The sequence below is a fragment of the Monodelphis domestica genome, chromosome 3, assembly GCF_027887165.1.
Source record: "Monodelphis domestica isolate mMonDom1 chromosome 3, mMonDom1.pri, whole genome shotgun sequence".
NCBI lineage: Eukaryota > Metazoa > Chordata > Mammalia > Didelphimorphia > Didelphidae > Monodelphis > Monodelphis domestica.
In genome coordinates, this window is record NC_077229.1 from 311676127 (window position 1) to 311703978 (window position 27852).

The 27852-nt window shown below is 34.1% G+C and overlaps 1 protein-coding gene across 1 annotated transcript in view; it reads left to right on the forward strand.

The window, feature by feature from the left end:
• The window catches only part of NKAIN3 (sodium/potassium transporting ATPase interacting 3), an 868360-nt gene that overhangs the window by 449501 nt on the left and 391007 nt on the right, over positions 1-27852 (forward strand). The window contains exons 2-3 of the mRNA XM_007487063.3: positions 7217-7354; positions 14494-14574. Coding sequence (XP_007487125.2) covers positions 7217-7354; positions 14494-14574 — 219 coding nt within the window. The remainder of the gene's footprint in view (positions 1-7216; positions 7355-14493; positions 14575-27852) is intronic.

Sequence of the window (27852 nt, forward strand, 5' to 3'; positions counted from 1 at the left end):
ATGCTCATTGATCTAGAGATCCCATTACTCAGTTTAGGTTGTAAGTGAATTATTGATAGGGTAAAAAGTTACATATGTAAGAAAATATTAATGGAAGCTTTGTTGTGACAAAATTATTGGAAATAATTCAAATGCAATGAATGGGAGAAATGACTGAATAGATTGTGATATTTGAATGTAATGGGTTGTATTATGTTTTAAAATGACAAATATTCAAAATATAAAGAAAATAAGGGAAATATCTGAAGAGATGAAAAGATAAGAAAAGAGAATACAAATACTACATATCATGATTATGTTAAAAAATAATAGCCACAAAATTAAGAGGAAAAAGTATCCAAATAAAACTAATCCAAAAAGAATTCAAAAACCGAGAAGGTTTATATTAGCATTCATATATAATTTATATATTTTAAACAAATTGTAAACAATGTGAAGTTTGTGGTTTTGCATATAATCTTTTTTTAGGCATTTGTCTAGTTAAATTTTTTTGGTGGTGGTGGAGGATATTAAGTATAAAATAAAAAATAAATAATTTTTATAGTTCTATAGAAAGGCACAGGAAATTAATAATATCTAGCCTGTGCATACAGGAAAAAACTTGAATGCCATATTACCCAGTTAAAGATCATTTAAAAAAGAGAAATCAATCTGGAAAATAAATGTATCAGAAAATGTAGATCCTTTTCATCAGAAACTGAATATAAACTATAAAGGTTTTGACTGTAGAAGGGATCAAAGCAGCACAAAGAAACAAACAATTCAATATTAATTTTTAAAAACTTTATTACAAAAATTATTGATAATAATATTAATTTCCACTAATATCTATATTGTGCTTTAAGATTTGCAGAGTGCCTTACACATATTTTATTCTCATAACAACCTTGGGACTTATGAACTTTTATAATTCTCATTTTATAAACGAGGAAACTGAAGCAGGCAAAAGTTAAATTACTTTCTCAGGGTCAAACAAGACCCTCAAAGGGTCAGAGACCAGGTTTAAATTTAAATCTTCCTGACTCCAGATAGAGCACTCCATCTACTGCCTACTAAGTCACTTGTAAAGAAAAGAAATACTGAGCAAAATAAAACTCTTGAAGGAGGACATGTAAACTTTCAAATTGTCCTTCTGATTATAAGAAGTTGAACATAACAAAAAACACAAATCGAATGAAATGAGAGCAAAAATATTGCACATGCAAAAATATAAAAAATGACAGAACAAGTCCATGAAGAGAGGCTTGACAGCTATTCTACAAAACTAGAAAGTGGTGGGTCCAGATGAAAGCCATAAGTGTTAGCTAAAATATTTCTTGGCATTGCATGAATTACTAGTATTTTAGCATCTTCTAGCCATAAGGTATATCCAATCTTTTTAAACAGAAGCCATTACATATCTATTATCAAAGAATGAGTATCTCAACAACTCCTCCAAAAAGAGATGAATTTTGTATTCATGCACTTTATTTAAAAAATGTTCACAGAATAAAGAGTAAAAAAATGCTCCAAAAACACCTAGTAAGTGCAACTCATTATCAATTCAGTCATTTTTTTGAATTGCCATTTAAAAAAATATATAGCACACTATATATTGTTATAAACATGTAATAAATTATAATAAATTTAATTATCCAAGAGAAACAAATTATCATATTAACTATATCCAATAATTTTTTCATTAATTTTTCCTCTCCCTCCCTCTTTGCTACATTATTTCTAGTTTTATAAAACCCATTCAATTTTAAGAATTTAAAAATTATCCATTTTATATTTCACAGTGCTTTTTATCTCTTATTTATTCACAAATTCTTCTCCTGTTCACAAATCCAATAGGTGATGTGTTTTCTGTTCTTCAAATTTGTTCATAATATCTTTCTATAATACCTTTATTTCTGGGTCATTTATTCCTTCTGATTTTATCTTAGTAAATTACATAAAATATTGGTTTATATCTAATTTTGATCAAATTTCCTTTCAGTTTCCCCAACGTTTACAAAATAATGATCTCATTCCAAAAACTTATAATTTACCTTTGTCAAACACAAGGTTACTATAACCTTTTATAACTATTTGTTGCATGTCTATTCATTACCACTGAGTTACCTTTCTATTTCTAAAGCAGGAAAAGATAATTTAAATAATTATTGCTTGACAATATAGCATGAAAGTATTACCAGACCTCCTTTCTTAACATTTTTCATTATTTCCTTTGATGTTAATATTTTCCAGTTTAATAAAATAATTTTCTGTAATTTAATTGGGATGGCATTGAACAAGTAGATTATTAGATTAGATAGGATTGTCATTTAAATTATATTGGCTCTATCCACCCCAAAACTAAATATTTCTCCAATTATTTAAATCTTAATTTATATAAAAAGTATTTCTAATTATGTTCATATAGTGTCTGGAATTGTTTTGGAAGATATACTACTAGGTATTTTATTTCATCTATGGTTAATTTAAGTGGATTATTTCTTAATATTTCTTCTTTCAGGACATTTTTTAGTGATGTAGACAAATGTTGAAGTTTTATGTGGATTTATTTTATTTATTTATGTTTGTTTATGTTATTTATCTATATTATATTATACTTTGATAAAATTAATGATAGATTGATTATTTATATATCAAAGTATTGAGTCAATCATTTTTTAATGAACAGACAAAAACATGGTAACATATCTTTTGCCTTTGTTGATTATTGACAAACTTTTGAGTCAATTCCATTCTTATAACTTATCAACAGTGATACAACATGTAAAGAAAACACTTTGGAGACCCTAAGGCTCTATGAAATTGCTATCATTAAAATTATCTTTTACATACTGCAAATATATAAAATAAAGCCAAGTATTGTGAGGATACTAGGTTTTTACATGGAAATTTTTAAATAATAATAATATTTATATTTGCATTCCCCTTACTATGTGATAAGAATAATGTTAAGAACTTCATGGATATTATCTCATTTGTTATTCACAACAATAGCATTGTTGGTATCAGGTAATATTATCATGCCTATTTTACAGTTGATGAAACAAAGGCAAAGAAAGATGAAATGACTTGCCCAAGTTCACATAGCTGATAAATGTTTGAGAAAGGAATTGAACTCATGTCTTCCTGATTCCAAGCTCAGTACTCTAAACACTACACCACTTGACTGCTTCACCTTAAACATACCACCAACAGAATGTCAGGAACCATTCAATAAGATGGAGCATTTTTAAGGGAGACCATTTGATCCCATTTTGGTTCTAACTAGCCTTGCATACACCACCATTTATTTGCATACATCCTAATCATGACTTCCAAATTGAGTCTAACCAAGATACTGCATTAATGACATGGTGCATAGAAATGACATCAAGCCATGTGGCTACACCAAAAAGCAAATCCAGCAATTTATTCATCCTGTGCAACTTTTTCCAATGATATCAAAATGTTTTTGAACTAAATAAATGGAAAATGATTAATTCATGCTAAGGAGAGGTAAAGATTGAAAGCTTTGAACTTGAATCCAGAGGTCAAACTCACCAATTAGATGAAAGAGATAACTTTAAATGCCTTCATTTCCTCAAGGTAAGCAAGATATCTGGAGTGGGCTGTTCTTCAATATGTTAAGAGAATTACTAGCCTTTAGAAATCAAAGCTGAATGGGAAAAAATACATTTTAAGCATTTAACATGGACACAATAACAGCCTGAATGTACACTTTCAAAATTGCAAAATGGACTTTAATGGATGCATAAAATACTCTTAGAAAACTTGTACAATAGTAGCATAACACGAGACGCATTGAACTGAGGCAGGTTCAGAGAGATGAACACTTCAATACCAAAAAAATGAGGAAGAAGATGGATAAACATTCTTAGAACTTATGACACACACATCTGAAAGCTACAGAAATACTTTGTGTATAAACAGAAGTCCCTTTACCCAAGCAATAGTAAAATCTGTTAAGAGGTACATAACACTGGATTTGTTTAATGTAACCAAAAGTGGGTTCTCTCCAGAAGGGGGCTATAAAATGACTAAGATTCAGAAGTGACTAAGATTAAAGGATTTGCCATGAATGAAATCTGCATAGATTTTAGTAGACAAAGAAATAACAAACAAATGAGACTGAGTAAATTTAGCAAACTGATTTGTGGAAATGGAGCAGTTTATGATGGCATTTCAGAACCAGAAACTACAAAACCATTATAGCATCAGAAATTACAAAGAGTTATCCTTAAGGAGCCTGGATTCAGTCATTAGGGTAGAAAATGCAGTGAAATGGTAAGAGAACATGCAACTAATCACTGCAGACTGTAGAAATATAGCATCTACTGAAAACCAAACAATTTAATTCTTCATGACTTGGTGACTGGAATTATGTTTTTATAAGCTTGCTTTCTTTTGTGAACTGACAGATGGCAAATTCCCATACTACAAATAAAGACCTCAAAATATTCTGGAGAATTCAAACCATAAATTATTGAAATTGGATCATTATTACAATGGAATCTGTTGCCCACAAACATCTGGCTATAATAATTTTGACAAAAACTTAAAAACTATGTTTTAAATAGATTTCAAAATAATAACAACTCACAATATCTAAGCTATATGGTCTGAAAAGCTTTCATTTTAAGGAATCTTGGCAGAGGAGATCAAAATTACGTGGGAATGGGATGAGGAACATGTCACTCCTTTTGTTGTACTACTACTGAAATTTTACCAAGGCTGCTTTTAGTAAGCCTATAGAATATTCACTTATATCCTTATACTTTAATTAAAGCACAGAAAGTCATTTTATTAACCACCGTGATAGTCAATAGAACATGTAACATAAAGGAATAAGAATAGTAGGAAATAACTTGTCCTGGGACTGTTTCTAGCCATTGAACTTCATAGAACAAAATGAATGAAATAAGACAGGACTAACCACAACAACTATTTATATTCACATGACATCTTCGAGTTGGAAACATGCTTTAATAACTCTCTCTCATTAGATTGTTACTGTAATCCTATAATCAATCAGCAATCAGCTAGTAAACCTTTATTAAGTATCCAATCTGTGCCAGGCACTGTGCTAAACTCTGGGGATACAAAAAGATGCAAAAGAAGCGGAGAACTTGCAAACACATATACAAATCAAATTAAAATAATAAAATAAAGATAAATAAGAAATAACTAAGAAGGAATTTAGAGGGTTTGGGGAAGGCTTACAAGAAAATAATAAAGAGAGAAAGCAAGAAACAAAGAAACAAATAGACACACAAACCAAGAAATTCTATTGAGGATGTATAGGAGCATTAGGAAATAAGGAAATTGCTATTGTATATCATAAAGGTGAGCCAATATTTATTCTGAATCCTCTGTTCCAGCAAGAGATGGTTAGTATGGAGAAAGGGGAGACGAGAAAATAAAATAATAGCAGCATCCTGGTACTTTACCTTGAAGGTCATTACAGCATGCATGGTTGGGAGAGGAATGGTTTTATATGAATAGGCAGACGTTTTTGGTTGATATTTGTTGTTTTGTTTTTCTAGATTTTGTTTTTTGTTTTTGTTTTTTCCTGATACCTTCTATATAGTGTGTACTGGTTTGGAATGAGAATAATGCTACCTGGAAATTCCCATAATTCATTTAACAAGCATTTATTAAATATACATTAGTCACTATGCTAGCCTCTGGTGACTCAAAAGGGGGAGAGGGGACAGTCTTTCCCCACAAGAAATTTATGTATACATGTAAGTGTGTTTGTATGCATGTGTAAGTGTGTGTATGCATGTGTTGGTAGTCATTCAGATCAGAATCTAGCAAAATTGGTGTGAATCAATGGCAGAGCTTATTTTGCCTGCAGTTGGGTAGTCTAAAAGAGATGAAGTAAGCATACACACACACACACACACACACACACACACACACACACACACACACAAACACACACACACACACATAAAATAGATTGGGATAAGTAAACAAACATTTAGCAAGTGTCTGCTCAGTGCCCAGATACTAAACCATTTGATAGGGATACAAGGAAATGCAAAAAGTTTCTAGCCTGGAGGAGCTCCTAATCTAAAGGGGAAGGATAATAGGAAAATGAGATTGATGAGATAGTGGAAAGATCTGCTGAGGAAGCCAGAAATAACTGGATTCAAAGCTCACCTCTTACCCATATTGGCTGAGTGACCCTAGGTAAATCACTGAACTCCATCTTCTAGGCAACTCTTTACTGACATCTATTAGTAGACATTATTTACTGGCAGTTTCCTAAAACAATGATATCCTAAGTCCAATACCCATATACCCAATACCCAATACCTATAGATCAAGTGAGAGATCAGGATACTCTGTGATTATATTTTTATATGGATATAGATATAGATATAGGTATAAAGATATACACACAATGTGTATATATATATATATATATATATATATGCCTCAAGATGAGTCACGTTCATGTCTAAAATTAAAAATGATCTCAGAGAGAAGGAATTAACAGAAGGGAGATGGGAATGACTTCATGCAAACAGTGAGATTTTAGCAGACTTGAAAGAAACTAGGAAATTCAGGACTTGGATGGGATGTAGGAAAGAATTTGAGTAATGGGGGCAATTAGTAAAAATGCATGAAGTATCAAATAGACAAGTGCTATGAAAAATCAGAAGAAAGGAAGCTATATTTAGAACTCCAGAGATCACAAAAGGATGGCTGGAAGAGGTGTATTTAGGTAAGATTTCAATAGAAAATGGCTGTGGTATGATGGTACAAAGGTATGATATTCTTTGGCTTGAGAATAGATGTAGGAAAAATATGTGATGACTGAAAAGAGGAACAGCATGTAATATAGTTTGCCTAGAGGTTGGAGTATTTTATGCAGAATGTGTGAAATGATTTTGAAGAGTTCACATGCTACCCCCTTCTGATGCACCTTGAATGGGAGAGACTGCTAAATTCTCAGGCAAACAAGGCTTTCAAGAACAGCCCAGAAGGGTTCAACTTCTTCTAGGTACTTGGTTGCTTTCACTGTCTCATTAATTTCTTATGGGGAGGGAAGAGGACATCCTTTGGCAGCTAAAGAGAATTTGCTAGAACTTTGACACAGCAAAATTTATTTCAATTGAAAATCTGAAGTGGTAAGGAAAGAAATGTGTGCCATGACCTGGTTTTAATTTGCATTGCATGCTAATGTCTGGCATTTGTTTTATTCTAGATCTCAGCATTAGAGAGGCAGATCTTTGATTTCCTTGGTTTCCAGTGGGCTCCAATTCTTGGAAATTTTCTACACATAATAGTTGTCATCTTGGGACTGTTTGGAACCATTCAGTTTAGACCTCGATATATAGTGGTGGTAAGTCTATTACTTTTGTTATGCCTTTTAATTTGCACAGAGAGGCAGGGTCACATATTGAATAGAGAGATGGCCTCTGAGGGGAAAATCAGACTGACCCTAACTGTGATGATTCTAAGCAAGTGACTTAACTTTTCAGGACCTCAAACAACTCTCTAAGAGGAATTTAATAGTTGGTCCTTATATGTGTATTAGAAGTTCCCTGTGACTAATGAATCACTGAGTCCAGTTTATAAAATTTTCCATTAAGATTTAAATCCTTTTCTTAAAAGGAAATAATAAGATCCTTTATCCAGAGCTCAAATGATAGCCTCAGATCCCTGTCTATTTACTTCCATGTGAGGAAGTGAAGACATAGAGAGGATATGTGCCTTGTCCAAGGGAATGATTTAAATTGAATGAGAATTGAATAAAATAATTGATAAGAATTGAAATCCTCTGATGCGAAATAGAATTTTCCCCCATTGAATGAGAGTATTCAATTATTTCTTTTATTTATTTTGTTGACTAGACAACATCACTCCCTTATAAAATTGAAATCTGATGAAAAAGAAATCTATACTAACACACTTTCCATGTTACATGGTAAGAAAGATATAATACATTAGTACGTTCTTGGGAGATGTAGTTTGATGTTAAGCATAACATGACATTTTATGACAGAGTCTGACTCTAGTTAGCCAACTATGACATTCAAATTGTCATTGGGAAAATTAATATAATATTATTTAGAAAGTAAATGAAAAATTATAATAACCCTGAAAAATTAGCCACATTACTTCCTGTGTGGTCTTAGACAAATCATTTCATACCCTGCACCTCAGTTTCTTTCTCTGTAAAGGGTTTGTACCTGATGACCTCTGAGATCTCCATTACTTTTAAAAATTATAAGCCTATGCTGTTCATCCCTACAATTGAGACTTTTTAGCTCCTTTATTTTCTGAATTTACCTCAAAATTTTACTTACACCTTTTTTTACCTCACTGAATGCTTTGCACAGTTAGCCTGATGGTGGAATGGATGCAGTTTTGGTGTTGGAATAAAAGAGACCCAAGTTCAAATCTTGCCCCAGATACTTATTAGATATTATCCTGGGCAAGTCACTTAACCTTTTTAAGTTTCAGTTTCTTCCTCTATAAAACAGGGATAATAATGTCTATTTTAACTGGTTGCTGTGGGGATCAAATGAGATATGTATAAAGCACCTAAAAATCCTCAAAGCCCAATGTAAATATCAGTTATTATTATTATTATGCATGTAATGACTTTCATACTGTTTTTACAACTTTTTCATGTTTTCAAGATCATTTTGAATTTCAAATCCATTCTCCAAAATTATTTTATTCTTTCCCAATTTGCTGACTATGTTTTGTTTTTATTGATTTTTTAAAAAATGCAATGGGAATATTTTCTAAACCAGTCCCTAAGGGATAATCACCTTGGTGCCTCGTTTTTCCCATTTCAAAATTGGGGATAGTCTTGGGAACCACCTTTATAGGGTAGTTGTGAGAAACAACAAACCATATTTAGATTGCAGCATAGATAAATGTTAATAATATGCATTAAAAACACTTAGTAGAATAAAATATAATGGTGTGGTTGGGTGTCACTATGCAATCTGTTCATTTGATCTATAAACTCCAGATTCTCATTTCATCTCTTCCCTGTGACTGGAGGAAGAATGCTGGATTCATACTCAACAAAATCAGGTTTAATAGAGCACTGGGCAAATCACTTAACATTTCTGGGTCTCTGTTTTCTCATCTGTACAATGACAAAGTTGGACTAATTGATTCTGAGTTCCTTGAGGGTCTAAATCTATGATCTGTGACTAAAGGTACAGCAGGACTATCATCTGTAAACTCCCAAAGACAGGTTTTAGAATTTTATATTATATCACTGAGATGAAGGTAAGCAGAGACTCTGTAGTGACTGACTCTAGAATGGGGCTGAATAAACAGGACACTTTCTAGAGCAAAGATTCTGAACCTTTCTTGTTTTATTGACCCCTTTGACAGTCTGGTGAAGCCTTCTCAGAATAATGTTTGTTAACTATATTCAGAATTGAAAGAAATGCTTAAACTTAAGTTAGAGGTTAGTGAAATTAAGACGTAATACTTTCCTATCACATTCATTGAAATCTCTCCATGGACTCTTAGGGATCTGTGGTCTCCAGGTTCAGAACCCCTTGCTCTCCAGTCTGTTTATTATCTCTAGAGGGTCATTTACTTGTAGGTCAGAAACAATGACACTCATTTATGACTTATTCTTCGATGGGGTAACCAAGAGATCTCTTTTAAATAATCAACTAAGATTAAATAAGAAGAATCTTTTTATAATGGTTTACTCACTTTTAAAAAGTCCCCCTAAGTGGATTGAGAGCCAGGCCTAGAGATGGGAGGTCCTAGGTTCAAATCTGGCCTCAGACACTTCCCAGCTGTGTGACCCTGGGCAAGTCACTTGACCCTCATTGCCTAACCCTTACTACTCTTCTGCCTTGGAGCCAATACACAGTATTGACTCCAAGACAGAAGGTAAGGGTTTTAAAAAATAAATAAATAAATAAAAAGTCCCCCTAAAATTATGAATATTTATGAATGTATGAATATATCCAGTATGCTCAGAAGCATATTTTGGAATTTAATGGTGACTACTTTAATTCAGAAGCCTCTTGTTCTTTAGTCACTCTGAATGAGGTAATATTTGAAAAGAACCAAGTACAATGTCTGGCACACATAGTTGGTGATCAGTAAATTCTTATTCCCCTTTTCTCCCCACTGTGTGACTCTTAAGTCTACAGAGTACAAGTGGTATGAGAGCCAATCTCAATATGTTTCTCTTCTGCAGGAGAACAAAGAGCTACTTCATTCTCTTCTTTCTCCAGAGACTTTTTTCTTAATGTCCATTAAACCTGTCTCTCTCCTTTTTTTTTTTTCACTGACTTCCTTCTGTGGCTAAAATAAAAGAAAGAAAATTCTGTTAGCTAATCATTTCTGGGCATTACTCCAGTCGGTGACCCAAAAGTAGTGATCAGAATTAATATATACAGTTCTGCACAACACTTTCTCTTTCCTCCATAATGATGAATAATTATTTAGCACCTAATAAAGCTCTTTTTTGAAGGAAGTACTTCAACTGTATTTAGTTTTATTTTTGTGTGAGCAAATATTTGTGAAAAGAGTTCTGCCCACTATTAAAAAAACCTGATTCCAATATGGAGCATAAATATAATGACTTAAAACTGTATCATTTTCTCACAACTTCCCAAACTAGTATTTATCCATTGTATTTACTAATGGTTGCTCAAAATAAAAATTACAGATGTCCCATATATATCTGTATGAAGAACAAATTTTCAAAATTGTTACTGTGAAAGAAAAATAAATATGGAACTGCTAGTTTGATGAGAGATAATAAAATTATATGGTAGCATAGCTTTCAGTATTAAGAACAAAACATAAGAATATAAGATTTGCCATATTGCATCTGACCAAAAGAATATTTAAATTTGCCATTTTCTTGTACTGAATTCTTTATCATTTACATAAAATCTTACATTGCTATGGCATTCTTACCAGTTGAAGCAAAAATGGCCAAGCAATGTGAGAGGAAACAGGTGAAAGTTTAATTCTGAAGTTCAAGATGATATCAATTCTTAGAAAAACTGTTAGTGTTTGGAAAACAACAGTGGCCTGGTACCTGATAGTATAATTTACTAGCTGTGTGATAGCTGACAAAGCTCAACCATTCTGAGGATAAAAATACTTCCACTGTGTATCTCAAATGGTTCTTTTGTGAGGAAAGCCTCTACAGAGCTTTATGAATATGACCTAATTGTATTATTTATATAATTCTTTCAGGTTTATTATATACTCTTACCACTTGCTGATTAAAAGTATATATTACATATATTATAATATAAATATTATATATGTAATTATTTAAATTTAATAAATCTGGAATACTTAGGATCATAGATTTAATGATGAAAAGGAACTCAGAAAGTCATTGGGTTCAACCACCTCTCTTTACAGATGAAGAAATGGAGGCCCAGAATGGTTTAGTGTGCATAAATAGTAAAGTGACAGAGATGAGATTCAAATATAGGTCTTTTGATTTAAAATTAAGGAATTATTCTTATGCCAAATTAGATAAGCCTCTGGGTCGAAAAAGTAAAAAAGCTGATATAGGTGTCCCCATATTAATAAGTTTGAATATATGCAAATAATCACTAGCAAGGGATAATTTGAATATTTGAATTTGTATGAGCTACTGCTCATAATAAGAGGCAACTTAAGCATTTTTCTAGAAGGTCTTGAATATGTACATAATATATACATAAATGAGGATAAGCAAGATAAATAATTAAAGGACTTAAGAATAACAAGTCATCAATGAGTTGTCAGAAAGGGTCAGCAATTTATTAGCTTTTAAAATAATGGACATATGTTCACAATTTGCCAAAGTAGAACTTGAAAATTATGGATAAGGAGACTTAATTTTTTTTAAAAAGAGCAAAAACTCAAACAAAAGAAAAGGGAGTAACTCAGTCTAATCATGCTTTTACTGACAAGGAAAAATTCACTCCTTGCAAACCAGTAACATTCTATTCTAAACTAGGAAGTATTTGGGATTGACTTATTACAGTCAAGATTATATCCTAGTGATGTTTTAAAGGTATTAAATCAGTAATCCCCTAAACAATGGCATTTATTCAATACCTACTATGGACCAGACACTGTATTGAGAATATCAAGATCAAAATGAAAATGGCCCTGCCCTCAAGAAGCTTCCATTTAGGGAAAGAGTCAGCATGAGTATTATGGACAAGGTATATTCAAAATAAATACAAAGAATTGGAGGAAGGGTACTATTAGCAGGGGAACTGTAGAAGATAGCATAGATTTAAAGAAAATTATGTTTTCTAGGAGGCAGAGGGTGTTTCCTGCAAAGGGGACAGCTTTGTTATATGTATCATAAAGCAAGAATGAATATTTGGGGAGATAATAGACATAAATGACAACATATGAAATAAAAATGAAATACAAGCTAATTTCTAGGGATACTAGGAAAGGACATATGTAGAAAGTGACCCAAGGTGGAATTTTGAAGGAAGATGATGATTTTAAAATGTAATATTGAGGAGGGAATGAATCCCAAGTTGAGAAAGGGCAGGTTATACACAAAGGTACAGACACAAGAGAAAGAATATCATTTGTCATCCAGAACAAGAATGCCAATTTGGCTGAATCATATAGACTGTGGAATAGAATAATATGTAATAAGGCTAGAACAATAGATTGGAAACAAGTTGCAGGGACTTCTATATTCTGGGCAGAGAAGTTTATATTTGACCCTTACAAGTATTAGAGACACCCTAGAAATTAAGGGTTAGAAGAGGAAGGGTTAACCATTGATATAGTCAAATCTATGCTGTAGGAAAATCATTATGGCAGTCATATGGGGCTGGACCTGACTTGAGATAGTCCCTGGTACTTGATATTTGGTATTAGAAGTTCTCCATCATTTAACACCAACCACGCATCATAAAGTATCTGGAGCTCCTCCTAGCAGCTTTGTACAGAGGTAAGCAACCTTAGTCCTCTCCAACTCAGACCTCAAGGATGGTTTGAATGCCTTTCAAAGAAAAACTAGCCTAACTTGCAAGAAGCCAGGAGTTAGGATATTTCCACTCTACTGCAGAGGCATGGTGAAGGTATGGAATGGTGAGAAGCATTAACCAGGAGATTAATTTATAATTTAAGAGGCAACAAACATTACTGCTAATAGAAAGCAAACTATTGTTCCTATTAGGTAAAAATAAAGTAGTAAAACAAGGATTGCAATTTTTTAAGTAAAAATTTTAAGTAAACAAACCATCACTTATACTTCCTATGGGTCATGAATTTTCCCGGTTAAATATCATTTTCCATTCTAAGAGTTATAAATCCTAATTTAATACAACTAAATAGCATGATTTGGTAGGCATTTTCCAAAATGCAGTTAGTTATTAACAATAACATTATATTAAAACTCACTTTAATGCAAAGATTTGTAAAGAACTTCATAAACATGTTCTCTTTTGATTTTTATAGACCTTTGAGATAGATATGATTTCTCCATAAGGAAAATGACAAAAGGGTCAATTAAGTCTCTGAGAATTCCTGCTCAGTTATTATTGACTCCAAGTGCAGGACTCTAAGCATTATATTCTGCTTTCTCTAAATATTTGATTATGATGTTAAAAATGATTATTTGGGAAAAAATTTTCAGGTTCTAAGAATGTATATTTTAAAGCATCTTGTTGATTAACCCCTTAGTTTTGTGAGTTTCCATGTTGTTTATCTAGCATATAATTAACTAAAATCTTCTGCATTTTGGATAGAGAAGATGAATCCAGGAAATCCAATATATATCCCACATATATTAGCACAAATTCAGAGCTGAAAGGGATTTTAGAAACCATTTAGTCCAACCTCTATTTTTGTAAACAATGTTACTGAGACCCCAAAAGATTATATGACTTGCCCAAAGTCACAAAAATAGCACGTGTAAGAATTGATTCAAAACCAAGTCCTTTGATTTCAAATGTAGCACTTTTCAGTTTCCTAGAGGAGAACAGCTTTCCACCCTCAGACAGTACTCTGCGTCAGAGCAATGGGGATGCTGGTATTTGAATTACAGTCTTTAATGCCTAGTCGACCTAAGTCATTTTTAAATTATAGATGACCCCTCAGTGAGTGTAGATAATGGTGTTCATTGAAGGAGAAAATACTTAGAAAACAATTATCAAGTCAAAGTTTTTGGATTTACATGTCCTGTTGTCCACTAATGCACGTTAAAGAATAAACCTACTGAAAGAAACAGAGAATATTGGATTCATAATTTTTACAGTCAAGCTGTGAAAATCCCCAGAGGATTTTCTTGAACACCTCAGGGTTGGGGGTGGGGTGGGATGCTTTACTTTGATTCCATGATAACTTTATAATGACCCACATAGAAATCTGTTCCTGGGTTCTCCTTGTCTACTCCTTCCCAGAAGATTTATGCTTATTGACGTTTCATAATATTGATCTGTTTATTATATGAACCTTTCATCTTCACATTTTTTCTCCCTTTCTCTTTTTTCTTCTGTCTAGTACACAGTGTGGACTGCCCTGTGGGTCACCTGGAATGTTTTCATTATCTGCTTTTATTTAGAAGTAGGCGGACTGTCTAAGGTGGGTTAATCATACCTTTAACTTTCTGGTGAAGAAAATGTATTATCCAATGACCATTATGATTTGTACCATTTTATTACTAGCTTATTGATCTCAGAACCAAGAGGAAAATTGTCTTTAAAACAGATATTTGGTCCTCAAAAAGGAACTGATTTTTGAGTCAACTCTGTATATGTTAGTTTGACTCAGACAATAAGTAGACTTGAAAAAATGTAAATATGCTATTGAAAGTTCATACATTTGTACCTTTACAATGTACAGTCTTATTTTTTATTGTGATATGTTTAAGTGGGCAACTCAGCTGCCAACATGTCACCATATTCAGTTTTAAAAAGTATAATGTCACAGTAGCTAGAGTTCTAAATAGGAGAGTGCAAAATGTATTTCTGGGCTTAGAGCAGTCAAAGAGACTGAGGAGGTTAATGCAATGGCATGCTGAGCAAATTGGCAACACTACTGGAATACTAATTCTGAAGAACTACATGACAAAGGGTGACATCTTTCCACATTTGAATGGAGTATTCTTTTACTTGCAACTACAGACTATGGTGCAATGATTCATATTTCTCATTTTTGATCAGACAGAAGACAGACTGTTGGATGAACTCTTAGACAAATTTTATTTCCAACTAAGCAAAAGTAAATGTTAGGATCGCTGAGAGTTTTCATTATGACTTGTGCAAAAATATTTTTGATTGCCACCCAAATGTAATAGCGGATTGCATTGCATTTTTATTTATGTGGCTTGAAATGCTTCCCCCTCCCCCCCGGCCCCCATATACCAGCACAATCTGTTACTATGGAGCAGAACCTTAGCTGCATCATTAAAACAGGAAAATCATAGCTATTTTTTTAGGTTTGTCATTACCGGTTATATCAGTGTAAAGGTGTTCTTTTGTTTTAAGGATGCCACAAAGTCCTCTTCTCCCACAAGCATTTGTAGATAAGATCTGAGAAAAATCTTATCAAAAAACAATCTACTGCTGTTAGAAGCTATCTAATAAAAGTACCAGTGAAGTTCATTTTATAATAAGGAGAACTTGGTTCAGTCAGGCTGTGATAAATCCCCAGAGGATTTTCTTGAACACCTTGGGGTGGGGGTAGGGGGATGCTTTACTTTGCTTGATCCCATGATAACTTTATAATTACAACTGGTCTCCATCTTATGTTGTCAAATGTCCTACTTGATATAGTTCTCATGATAAGTTCAATATACACTGAAGATAATATTTATTTGCTTTTTCTAATTAATATAACTAAAACAGGAGCAAATCTATAAGTAAACAGCAATCTGTCCTCTATCTTAAACAAATTTGACAATTCAGATTTTCTGAATAAAAAGTCATAGCTTGTGAATTTAGGCCCAAGACAACTAGACAGAATCTGTGTTCTTGGTCTTACAGTTTTTAATTACCAGTTTGAATTAATATTTATCAGGTGCTGGGAAATATTTTTTTTATTCTTTATGTATGTACTGATTTGGGACAAGTGGCCAGTTACTAGCCTGTGGTTGGAGGATTTGTAACAATGTGATCATGCATCTTTAAATGTTAAGACTCACTCCAAAAGAAGAGTATAAACAAATAAGGAAATTTTATTGATTGATCTTTAAATGAAACTCCAGGCTCATTTAAGGTAAGGCATTTAATTAATTAAAATGTGGCTTTCTGTCACCCCAGAAGTTCTATGGATGGTGTACCTACCGATATTGCTCCTTATTCTGCTTCTGTAATTCCTCCTTTTCCAAGCCTGCCTACAGCCTAAGCTCCTCCTCTTAGAAAAGTGTGTGCCACAGGCAAGGAAGCCAAAATGAAGCCTTCCCCTTTCCTTACATAATCTAAAGCTCTGTCAAATCCTCTAAACCCTCTTGAACATCAGTGATTATTTTCTGAACTGACAAATTTCGAGACAGCAGGGTATTTGTGACTTTGTCCAAAGAAAATGCATCCAGTTCCTAAACTAGTAGTCCGACACAGAAGGCAGTATACATCTGTTTTTTTCTTTACAAAAATCTATTTAAAATGAAGTAACCCTCCTCCCTCCCACCTTCTGCATTCTAGAGTTAAAGCTTAGTTTTCACTGTGGCTTACAACTTACCTCAAATATAAACTTAGCACTTACATGTATATAGCATTTATTAGATGCCAGACACTGTGATCAGCACTTTTTATCTTATTTGATCCTCACAACAACTCTAGGAGGTAGATGTCATTATGATTAGCTCTGTTTTACAGTTGAGAAATCTGAGAGAGACAGTGGCTAAGTGACTTTCCTAAGGTCACACAGATAATAAGTGTCCGAAGTTGGATTTGAACTGAGGACTTGCTGACTCAAGGTCCAACATTCTATGTCACCTCCCTGCCTCTTATGCAAGATCCATTTCGTTCCACAAAATAGCACTACCAGAAGATTTTGTTCCTCATCTTCAGCAACAAATAATTCTCAATTGTATAGTCTGGATGGAAAACTCGCATAGAACCTACTTCCTCAAGTATCAAATATCTATGAGGGCTATGTTCTATAGTCCTCAGGTTAAGCTCCTTTGAGAAGATTTTTTAAAGTTCAGAGGGCAAACCCTAATTGTCTTTTCTTGTTGTTTTAAAAGTCACTGGATTGATTTTATGCCAAGACTTGTATTAGCAACCCATGTTTGCTCACATCTAACCATTCTTTACAAAGGCTATGGCAAACATTACAGTGGTAACGACAAAACCCAAGTATTACCTTCCCTGATGGAGGGATGTTTTAGTTTAAAAGAAAAGAGAGGGATCAGCTAATCAATAAGGTTTCATTATTCCTTTGGGATCTGTTTTTGGTTTGATATCTGAATATAGATGTGTTTAATGGATTAAAAAGTCACATTATTATATTCCAAACAAAATAATAAGAGACATAGATGGTCTAATTCAAGAACTAGCTAATTCCTTTCCCCCATTTTCCATGCTAGGAATGAACAGCATTACATGCTAGTTGATTCAAAGTAGCATCTCTCTGTGTGTGTCTCTCTGTGTCTTTCATTCTTTACTGGATGCTTTTTAACTCACTTGTGACTCAAGGGGACCTAGATGAATGGCCGCATAGATTGGGAATGGATTAGAAGGGAAGAAAGCAATCAGAGGAGACACTGCCTTTTTTATTCCATAGTCCTTCCAAGAAGATACTATTTTTGGCCTCAGTATACCCAGTTTTAGCTCTTTGGTCCCTCCAAACCTGATCAGAAAGAACTTCTCCATTATAGCGACAACTACACTTTCCATACTAGGTACACACACACACACACACACACACACACACACACACATACACACACCCATACACACACACACATACATACACACACACACACCACTGACACTCACTCTCACTGGAGCCAGTAACCAGAACCACCAAAATTAGAACATGAGCTACAATGATCCCCCACAAGTCTATACCACACATTGGAATAGTCAGAGTCTTGCCCATCCCCTCTTCACTGGCTTTCAGCTTTCACTGTGGCAGATGAGGAGGCACCAATGATTAAGGCAGCATGGGAGAGAGAGGTCTCTTACTTTAGACACAGGAAATTCTAGGAAAGAGGGAAGAAGCAGGCAGAACAGAATGGCAATCAGTAGTAGGTGAGGAGACTGTTGCAAGGACAGCTAGGCCCTCAGACAACAGCTTTTGTTCCCACTAAGATAACTGCAGTCCTTCTGGCTCATATTCCCCAAGCTGCAGAAACTTCCTTAAATACTTCTGCTGTACTTTAGAGCACACAAGAAAAGAAAATAATAAACATAAATAGGAAGATACATTAAAAACTACTTTGCTCAATGTCAGTAAAAAAACAACTTTGTATTAAATTATAATGCAAATGTGTCCTGTGGTCAAATGTACTTTCAAATATGTTCCTTTTGGGAAAATTGAAAAAGATGACATTTTTAATATTTAGAATTTTGATGTCTCTCGGTACTGTGGGGATACTACAGAAGAGGAGATTGAATGAAGTGATTTTTTAAAAAGATATTTACTAAGTCCTTGCTAATAGAAACTAAAATCCAAAAAAATCAGCCTCAATGCGTGACCCTGCTAATTGGACCATGATGTGTTCCTCTGATGTGGAAATACTGATATTGAAATAGTTTCTCCTAGTGCCTCCATTTCTCACCCAGAGAGTAAATTAAGCGACCTTGGAAGCTACTCAGAGTACTTTTCAGCCATTCTTTATGACCATTAAGGGCACTATTAATAAGTTACTATTTCTGTTTTAGAGCCCTTGGGATCTTTTCTTTCTCTTCCTCGTGGTATATTTGGAACATAGAGCCATATATCCCTTTCCATCGGGTACTTTTTATGAGACTGAAAAGGAAGTGATTTTGAGAACTTACGCTGCACTGCACACTCTTTGATTACAAAGGGATTAGGCTGAGGTTATTAATGGCTTCTTTTATGTCTCAAATTAGCACTATAGGCTATTTAATATTTCCTTATTACTTGCTTTTCATGGAGTCATGCTGATCTTGTACATTAGTGAGCAGAGAGATTTTTCACTGTATCCAGTTTCTATAGCCCTCAGGTTAAGCATTTGCATGACAGTGCAGAAATAGTTTTTAAAATGATAGAAATGGGAAGAATTGATGTGAAGAAATGCAGTCCTGGGTCAAGCATAAACCCTGATCAAATATTAGAAGCCATATGGAAAGGGAGCAGGCACATATCCATCTGTTTCAATCTCTTGTAGAAGCAATACACACTTTTCCCCAAAGTTTTTATATTAGCTATTTTGTTAAAAATAACTATTATATGCAATGATCTGGGTCAATCCTGAGAGACTCATGTAGGGATATGCTATCCACCTCCAGAGAAAGTGAATCTGATGGATGTGGATCAAAGCAAACTATCTTTCACATTGGTGTACTTATGACTTTATTTGGGGGTTTTGGTTTTTATGAGTGTGCTCATACAACCATGACCAATATGGAAGTGTGCTTTGCATGACAATAAAATAAAATTTTAAAAATAATTATTAGAGACATATAGATGAGTTGACATATATCTGATTCTTTAATGTACCTAATTTGGTACAATGTAATTAAGTAATTAATTATGCAACACAAAAAAACAACATACTTTCTGTCTCCTATAATCAAATAGGGGCAGACATGCAGAGGGATAGAAATTTTTCTTTCCCTAGTGCACAATAATGTTTAATTTCTTCCTCACACAATTAATCCTCCTACCCTGAATGACTCAGAAAGGAGTCCTGGGTAATTTGAATTTGGTAATCCAGTTAACCCCAGAGGGACACAGGGGTCTCAAAGGAACAGTTAAAAGAGGTTGGAACTTGAGAAGCTCTGGGAATCAAGGAGAGAGGATATTAAACTGACAAATTTCCCTTAACTCAATTTGGTCCTAGGCATGGAGCCCTACCTGGGAATTTGGCAAAACTGGAGAATAAGCTTTCACTCCTTTCTTGGCACTGCCTTAAATTAAATTACAGAGTGGCCAAGTGTTTCTGTCCAAGGCAAAGGAGTTCTGGAACCTCTCCCAGAACTATAAGACTGGCCTCTGACTGGGTAGAATACAGTCAGTTGAGATTGTAAGAAAGGACAGATGCCATCAACCAGCCACCTACAACCACACGGAACCTTTGTAGGGCAGTGGAAGAGTCATGATGAAAGCTAATGCTGAGGGATGACCTTTGTCATATCTTGAGGACTGTGGAATATCATAGGCTGAGAAAAAAGTCACACCTTTGTCACTCATTAGATTGTGGGGTTCTTATGAACAGGGATTAGGCTTCTTTACATTCATTCCTATCCTGATGCTTAGTAGAGTGCCTGGCCCATGGTAAGTGCTTTACTGCTTCTTAGTTGCTTGATCGACAGTCATGGAGGGCATCAACGTCTCCATGGAGGAGAGAGGGAAGAGAAGAAACTATAAACACTATTGCTGGGCCTATGGAGAGCCTCAGTAGGCAAAATAGATTCTAAAGGAAATATCATATGTAGGGCTTGATTTCAAGTGATTTTAACTATACAGGTCTTTGAAGAGTTACTTGAAAATTTATACAATTTTTAATGAACTCTGTTGTGCACCCTATTGATAAGATTCCCTTGACCTAAAAATAAAATCACTCATACTTCATACCTTGTAAATTGTGTGCTTGAAAGGATGGCTTTTTACCTGCTTGTAGTGGCATTTATGGTACTGAACCTCCTATATTTTTTGTGTGGGAGCAATGGACCGGAGAAGTGAGAAAACTTCAGAGTGCCTAGGTCAGCCCCTGACACAAGGATTGTAGCATAGAAGTAAATTGTGATGAGGGCAAAGGGCTGAGCTAGTCAGAGTTCTCTAAGAAAACTTGAGGAGAGATAGATTAAAATTGAACAATAAGGGAAAGCTTCTTGTGATAGTAGGACTGAGTAGTACCTTAAAGAAAGGATTCTAAATGGTAAAGATAAAGAGCAAGTGTGTGTCAGATGTTAGGTCCAGGCTGTGTTAGCAGAGACAAAAGAGGCCAAGATGAGTTAGGGGAACAGTTAGTCAGATTTTGTTGAAATATAGCATGCATATAAGGAAGTCTTGGGAAGCAACCTTGGAAAGGAAAATTGGAGATAAAATGTGGAAAGACTTAAGTAAAAGATGAAAGAATCTGTATTTTGTGTCTAAGGAGTAGAGAGCGTCTGAAGGTTGGGGGTGAGGGGAGTTATATGAAAATATGGTATGATGGAAAAGGCACTAAATTTAATGCCAGAGATCAGACTTGTGAGCCAGCTCCAGTGTTAGTTCTAGGACTCCAAGCAATTTACTTAATCTTTATGAGACTCAGTTTCCATATCTGTAAAAGTAAGATCATTATATTCTCTTTACTTCAGAAGTTTTGGGGGGTGACAAGCACTTAAGAGCTATGTAAATGTGCATTTTGAAGATTAGGTAGGCACATTTGAGGAGGATTCATTAGTGATAGAAAGAGAACAGATATTGGGAGACCATTAAGAAAGCTATTAAAACAGATGAAATTGTGTTTGCACATGAAAGTGTGCTCTTCAAATATCAAGCAACGCAAAGAGGCTTAAAATATTCCCCAAATGCCTAGAATAGATAAAATATTTCCCATTCTGTTTTAAGTTAAAGCCATGGTCCATGAGAATGACCTTCTGGGGAAAGCTTTAGTTTAATACTTCCCCATAGCAGCTGGCCATGGCCAATAGTCATCACTCTTCCTCAAGACTTTTGCTCTAAAAGTTGATTTATCTTCCTGAACATTTATTAAGATCTCTATCATACTTGAGGTTGATTTTCAACAAGATTTCTGAGGTTGGACACGACATCAGTTTACTCTTGTCAGTCATGTCATGTTCAAGTACACTGTGTATGTGACAGAGACAGACAGACAGATTCAGAGGAAGAGAGAGAGAGAGAGAGAGAGAGAGAGAGAGAGAGAGAGAGAGAGAGAGAGAGAGAGTGAGCGCGCACTTAATAGCAGTTGAACAATTACCATATATAGGCATAGTACCAGATATGGTAACATCAGAATCAAAAGGCACACTTCATTAGGAGTAGAAACACAGCTAAAAAAAAAAACAAATGACTTATCATTTGTTTATATGGTTATATGATCAAGGGTTTGGTTTTAAAAGATTGCTCTATTGCAAAAATTAATATGGAAATAGGTATAAATAATAACATTGGTATAACCTAGTAGAAATGCTCATTGGATCTGGGAGGGTGAGGGAAAGGGAAGGGAAAGAAAATTAAAAACATAAAAATGGAAAATATTTTTAAAAATTAAACTAAGAAAAAAAAAGAAGGCATAGTTCACCTCAGGAAATCTATAATCAAAATATTTTCTTTTATCAGCTTCTTTTACTTAATATTATGTGCCTCCAGATCCATTTTTCTGAGAATTTTCATATTTGAATATTTCAATTTGTATATTTTATGAGCAGAATTCAATCTTAAGTAATTAAATTATTCATTTTAGAATGTATTTTTAGAAATGGCATTTTATCAATTAAAGAAATTAAAGAAAATGGGTTCAAATCCCACCTCTATGACTGTGACTTTGGGTAAATTATTTAGCCATTCTGGGTCTCAGGTCTGTGGCTTATTCCTAATTTATAGAGTAAAAGTTTCAGCTTAGTTGACTTCTAAGGTCCCATTTAGTTGAAAGTCCATAAATCTGTGTTAATTTTAATCCAATAAGAGTTGGTCTTTCCACTAGTAGCATTTAAACCGATCTGGGTAAGCCATGGCTAAGACTGTCCAACCTTTACTCTGAGCATCATTAAAAACAGTCCATGAGAGAGTCAATCAAATGAAATTTCTATAGATCTGAATAAAATATTGCCCACGTTTGGCAAGTTAACTTAAAAGACCTTATAAGCAGAAACCTCGATTTTACAAATGAGCATAACGTCATTCCAGATGAACGTAATATGGAGCAAGCAGGACACTGGTAAATGTCACTTGGCGCCTGTATCTTCACCTTGCAATGCTAATTGACATGTTTAGCTAATAGGATCTCATTGTTGGAAAAACTTCAATTAGGAGCATAATCCACATGATGCATACACAAAGAGGAATACCAGGTGACATTAAGGAGGGCTTACAAGATTTTCAAAGGCAGCATGATAAACATGTTTATTTGCATTTCTATTTTCAACAGAATGGCAGCATATGCCTCTGGGCATCTTTATATAATAAAAGAGTACAACACAATTAAATGATAACATATGAACATTTAGTTGAAGAGCAGATGAGGCTAGAATGCAATTTTTCAGCTTTATCCTCTGAGATAGTGTTGCAGTAACAAATGAGTCATTTGAATATAGGCCAGAAAGAAATATCAAAGTTTCTAAATAATAGTAATAATAGACAGTATTTAAATAGCACTTTTAGATTTATTAAGCACTTTACATGTTTTAACTCATTTGTTCCTCACAACAACCTTTTGAAGTATATCCATTTTATAGATGAGAAAACTGATAGAGAGGTTCAGTAACTTCATAATAAAGGTGTGAGGCTGGATTTGAACTAAGGTCTTCCTGACTGTAAGCCTTGTACCCTATCTGCCATGTAAACCAAATACCTCTAACCTTTCACAAAATGCGTTGAAATCCTCTCTCCTTTCAGAAAGACTCACTCTACACAAATATGTATTTGTTGAATCATAATATTATGATGAGATACAAAAAAAGAAAATGAATTCTTCAGAGGTGACTTGTTCATAGGGCAAATTAGGGTGATTTGCTCAAAGGGAATGCCCAATAGGAATGTGGTGATTTGACTAGAAGTGGTTGTCAGGGGTCCTCTTTACAGCATCTTGCCTGAGATTTAACATTTTCTTGAATCCTTGTATGTCAAAAGTGAATCTAAAGAAAGGAGAAAGGAGGAAAGATCTGGGAAGGAAATGGGAGAAGGAGGAAGAGGAGTGATGATCACCATGAAGACTGGGTATAAGGGTATAAAGTTTTAAAGTAAGTTATCACTTGCTTTCTCCTCTTAGAAGTGAGATTTGGCATTATGGTCATTTATAAATGCCTCCATCAGAAGTTACCTGCAAAGGAAACTCCTTTCTAATAAAAGAATAATCTGTTGGTCTACTGATAATGCTTCTTAGTTAAAGTATAGCATAAGACTAGCTACATTGCCTTTAAGTTTGCAAAGTACTTTTCAAATATTATCTCATTATACCCTATAATCAACCTGGGAGGCAAGAGCTATTACTCTCCTCATTTTATAGATGAAGAAAATGCAGGCAAATGAAGGTTATGTATCTTCTCCAAAGTCACATAGTTATTAAGCATCTAAGGTCAGATTTAAACTCACATCTTCTTGACTTTCGATCTGACACTTATCCATTGCACCACTCAAGCTGCCTCTGGGTAAGCAAAGCATCTAGTTGATCTCTAAAATCTCAACCATTTAATTTATAGGATAATTGATTCTGATAATAGCTTTAATACTAAAGGGGATTTTAGAAATCATCCAACCCAAGGATTATTAACCTTTTCTGGCCCATGGACCTGCTTGGTACTCTGGGAAAGTTTATAGACTAACTGCTTCTCAGAACAATGGCCAGTTGCCTTTATTCAAAACAAAAGAAAATATTAAATTTCATTTAGTTAGTAAAAATAGAAATGTACTCTTTTCCCATTTAAGTTTACAGAGCCCCAGAAATCTATGAATAGGCCCCAAGTTAAGAAACCCTGATAAATTCAACACCTTCAAAGTACAGATAAGAAAATTGACAGCTAGAGAGATGACTTCTCCAAGGTAACATAAGAGGGTAGTGTCAGAGCTAGGAATACAACCCAGATCCTCAGACTCCAAGTCTGAGGGTCTCTGATGATCTCAGCCAATAGTCAGCCTTTACAGTAGTGAAACATTAGTAAATACAAAAAAGTATCATAACTAAAAGTTTTAAGACTATTTTAAAATTGGTGAAAAGGTTATAATAGTGAGCTATCTGAAAATTTTCTCTAAGAAAATGATGGGAAAACTATCCATATCAAGGCATTGAAGCCTTCCAAAAACAAATGATGAATCTTCCCAACTGAAGGAGAGGATACAGGGAATGGGAATTGGTAATTAACCAATTCTGCTTCTGGGCAAAGAATTTCTCTATCCCAGTCCCCATCTGCTCCTAACTCTGCCAAGAATCTCATTCAGTTAAGCCTCAAATTTCAGGATGTCCCCAACCTTGTTTTCTAATGTTACATGGAACTTTTCATGAGAGCTAAGGTCCTTTTCCATATTGTTTTCTGATTTAAAGAAATTGAAGAGAAATACTAGGACATAATTTGGGTCTTATTCTTTCTCATATTAACTTTTGACTTCCTGATTTTGATGTTCAAGATTTGAATGCATTAAACATCAGTATGTTAAATTGAAAGCTGACTAGACTACATTTTTAAAATTGATTTTTGTCTGGGAATTTTAACATAGTGTTATAATCAGACTCACCTAATATATAAGAAGCAAGAATAAAGCTGAGGAGAGGAGTAGAGAGTTTAAAAAAGATGAACCCCATTTTCATGCAGGAAAGGAACTTTAATCTAAGGGCTGTAAAAATGAATTTTATGAAACATGAACATACATGGCTCCAAATGTCTTTTAAAAAGGAATTTTAATGATTCAATTTCCAATACTGAAAATGTACTCTTCTAGGTGGGGAAAAATTGAACAATGATTTACCTACTTTTCCAACATGGTGAAGCTGACTTTTTTTTAGGTGCAACTAGTAAATAGCAACAAGAATAAAAATTAGCAATATGACATTTATAAATGAAGATAGTTCCAACTTGCAATCAGCATAGTATTTGATTTTAGTTGTTATTCTGTCCATTCCTTCTCTCTTACTTAGTATCCCTTGTAAGTGATGGTATATTATGATTAGGATCAATGATAGACTTGTTAACAAAGGAACAAAGAAAAGTTAATTGATTCCTACAAGACTTGCCTAAGTACCATGGTCCAAGTAACTGAGATAACTTGTATAGGTCATTAATGGAAGTGGTATTAAATGCATATGTTTAGGGAGAAAAACAGTGTCTTAGAAATATAATGAGATTGATGTCATGAGACCATAAAATTGGTCTCCTAAGTCAAAAGGACAAAAGGAATATCCCCCAAAAGGAATATCCCCCAAAGTAGGGTTTTTATTACCACCACAGTGGATTAATTTAAGTATAGTCTAATTCTGATTATTCCTGACAGCATTAAATTGGTAGGTCAAGAAATATTTAGTAAGTAGCTACAGCAAAGAAGGGTTCTATACTTTAATCTTTTGTTATAGACTTCTTGTATAGTCTATGAAGCCAAAGCACTCTTCTCAGGATTATGTCTTAAATGCATAAATAAAATGTTGTACACATAATTACAAAAGAAAATAAATTATATTGAAACAGTTCAAAAATATTTTTAAACTGTGAACTCCAAGTTAAGAAACCCTACTCTATTATATACCCAGCATCGTGCTAAATTCTTTAATACAATTTAATAAGTTATCTTATTTTTGGGTCAGCTAATCCTATTTTAGGTACAAGTTTGCTATAGTTCAAATAGAACTAATTCTAAGTAAGTCACATGATATTTTAGCTCTCAGGCATTATAGCTAATTAATGCATTATTTTATTTGACTATAAAATTAATGTGGGGGGAAAATCGGTAATCTGGGTTGGAACTTAAAATCCTAAGGAACATTCAAGCTATTAACTCTTCCCAGGAAAAGTGTTTTGCCTTCCTGAAGAGAAGTATGTGGTTCAAGGCCTATTGCTTTATTAGAGAAATCTTCACTATGTTCAGGTCCCTATTAACCAAGAGACATCACAAATGTTTCATGACAGAGAATCTCAATTGTTGTTTACTAAGTACAGTTTTAATTGTACATTTGAAACAGGAGGGAAGAAAAGTCTGTGATTTGGGTTCTGTACAAAAGACAGTCTACTGGTTCCCAGAATCAATGATTGTCAGAATTGCCTAAACACTAGATGATCTGCATGAATAATTTAAAAGACGGCTTTGTTAACTGTGCAGTAGTCAGGTTATCCTTGCAGTAAGACACATTGTCAATTGCCAGCAATTTACTGTGTTTTTGAAAACCACAGGCACCAATTTACAGAAAAAATTAGAACAGTTACTTTACTCGTGTGACACCGTCTTGATTTAAGCTGTCATTCTTGAGAGTTGTTAACTGACAACTAGGGTTAGGAATGATGTTATAAAGTTTAGTAGAGGACTCTTTTTACCTGATCAGTGTTTATAAGATCCTTGTGGGAGAATCCTGAATGCCATGTCATGCTGGAAAAGAAATATGTCCATAGGAAAATTAGCATTAACCCTCACCACCAAAAAAGAGGGGGAAAGTGAACAAATGGTCTTAATAGAAGTGGTTTAGTAGGCAGAAAGCTAGTTTAAAAGTCATAAAAAGCTAAATTCAATTCCTTTCTGTGGCACATAATGACAGTGTGAACCAAGACATTTACCCTCAAGATATTATAGTACAGTAGTAATACTAACACAATAAATTGCATAGAAAATACTTTCATTAGTGGAGGACGTTTCTTCACCCAGGATTTCCTAATACCAATGAAATCTCAGGTCCAGTTCCTCTCCTTCTTCAGCTTTTCAACCATCCTTTTGGAGCCCAGCTTTGTAATGAACTTGGTGTTTGTGTGGTAAAACAAAGTGTTTCTGAAGAATTTTTAGTCTTTAGAAGTGTGAAAAATACTTTCATCACAAATATGAGTAATCCAAATATTTTAGAGCAATTTTCAGTTATTAAAGATTTATACT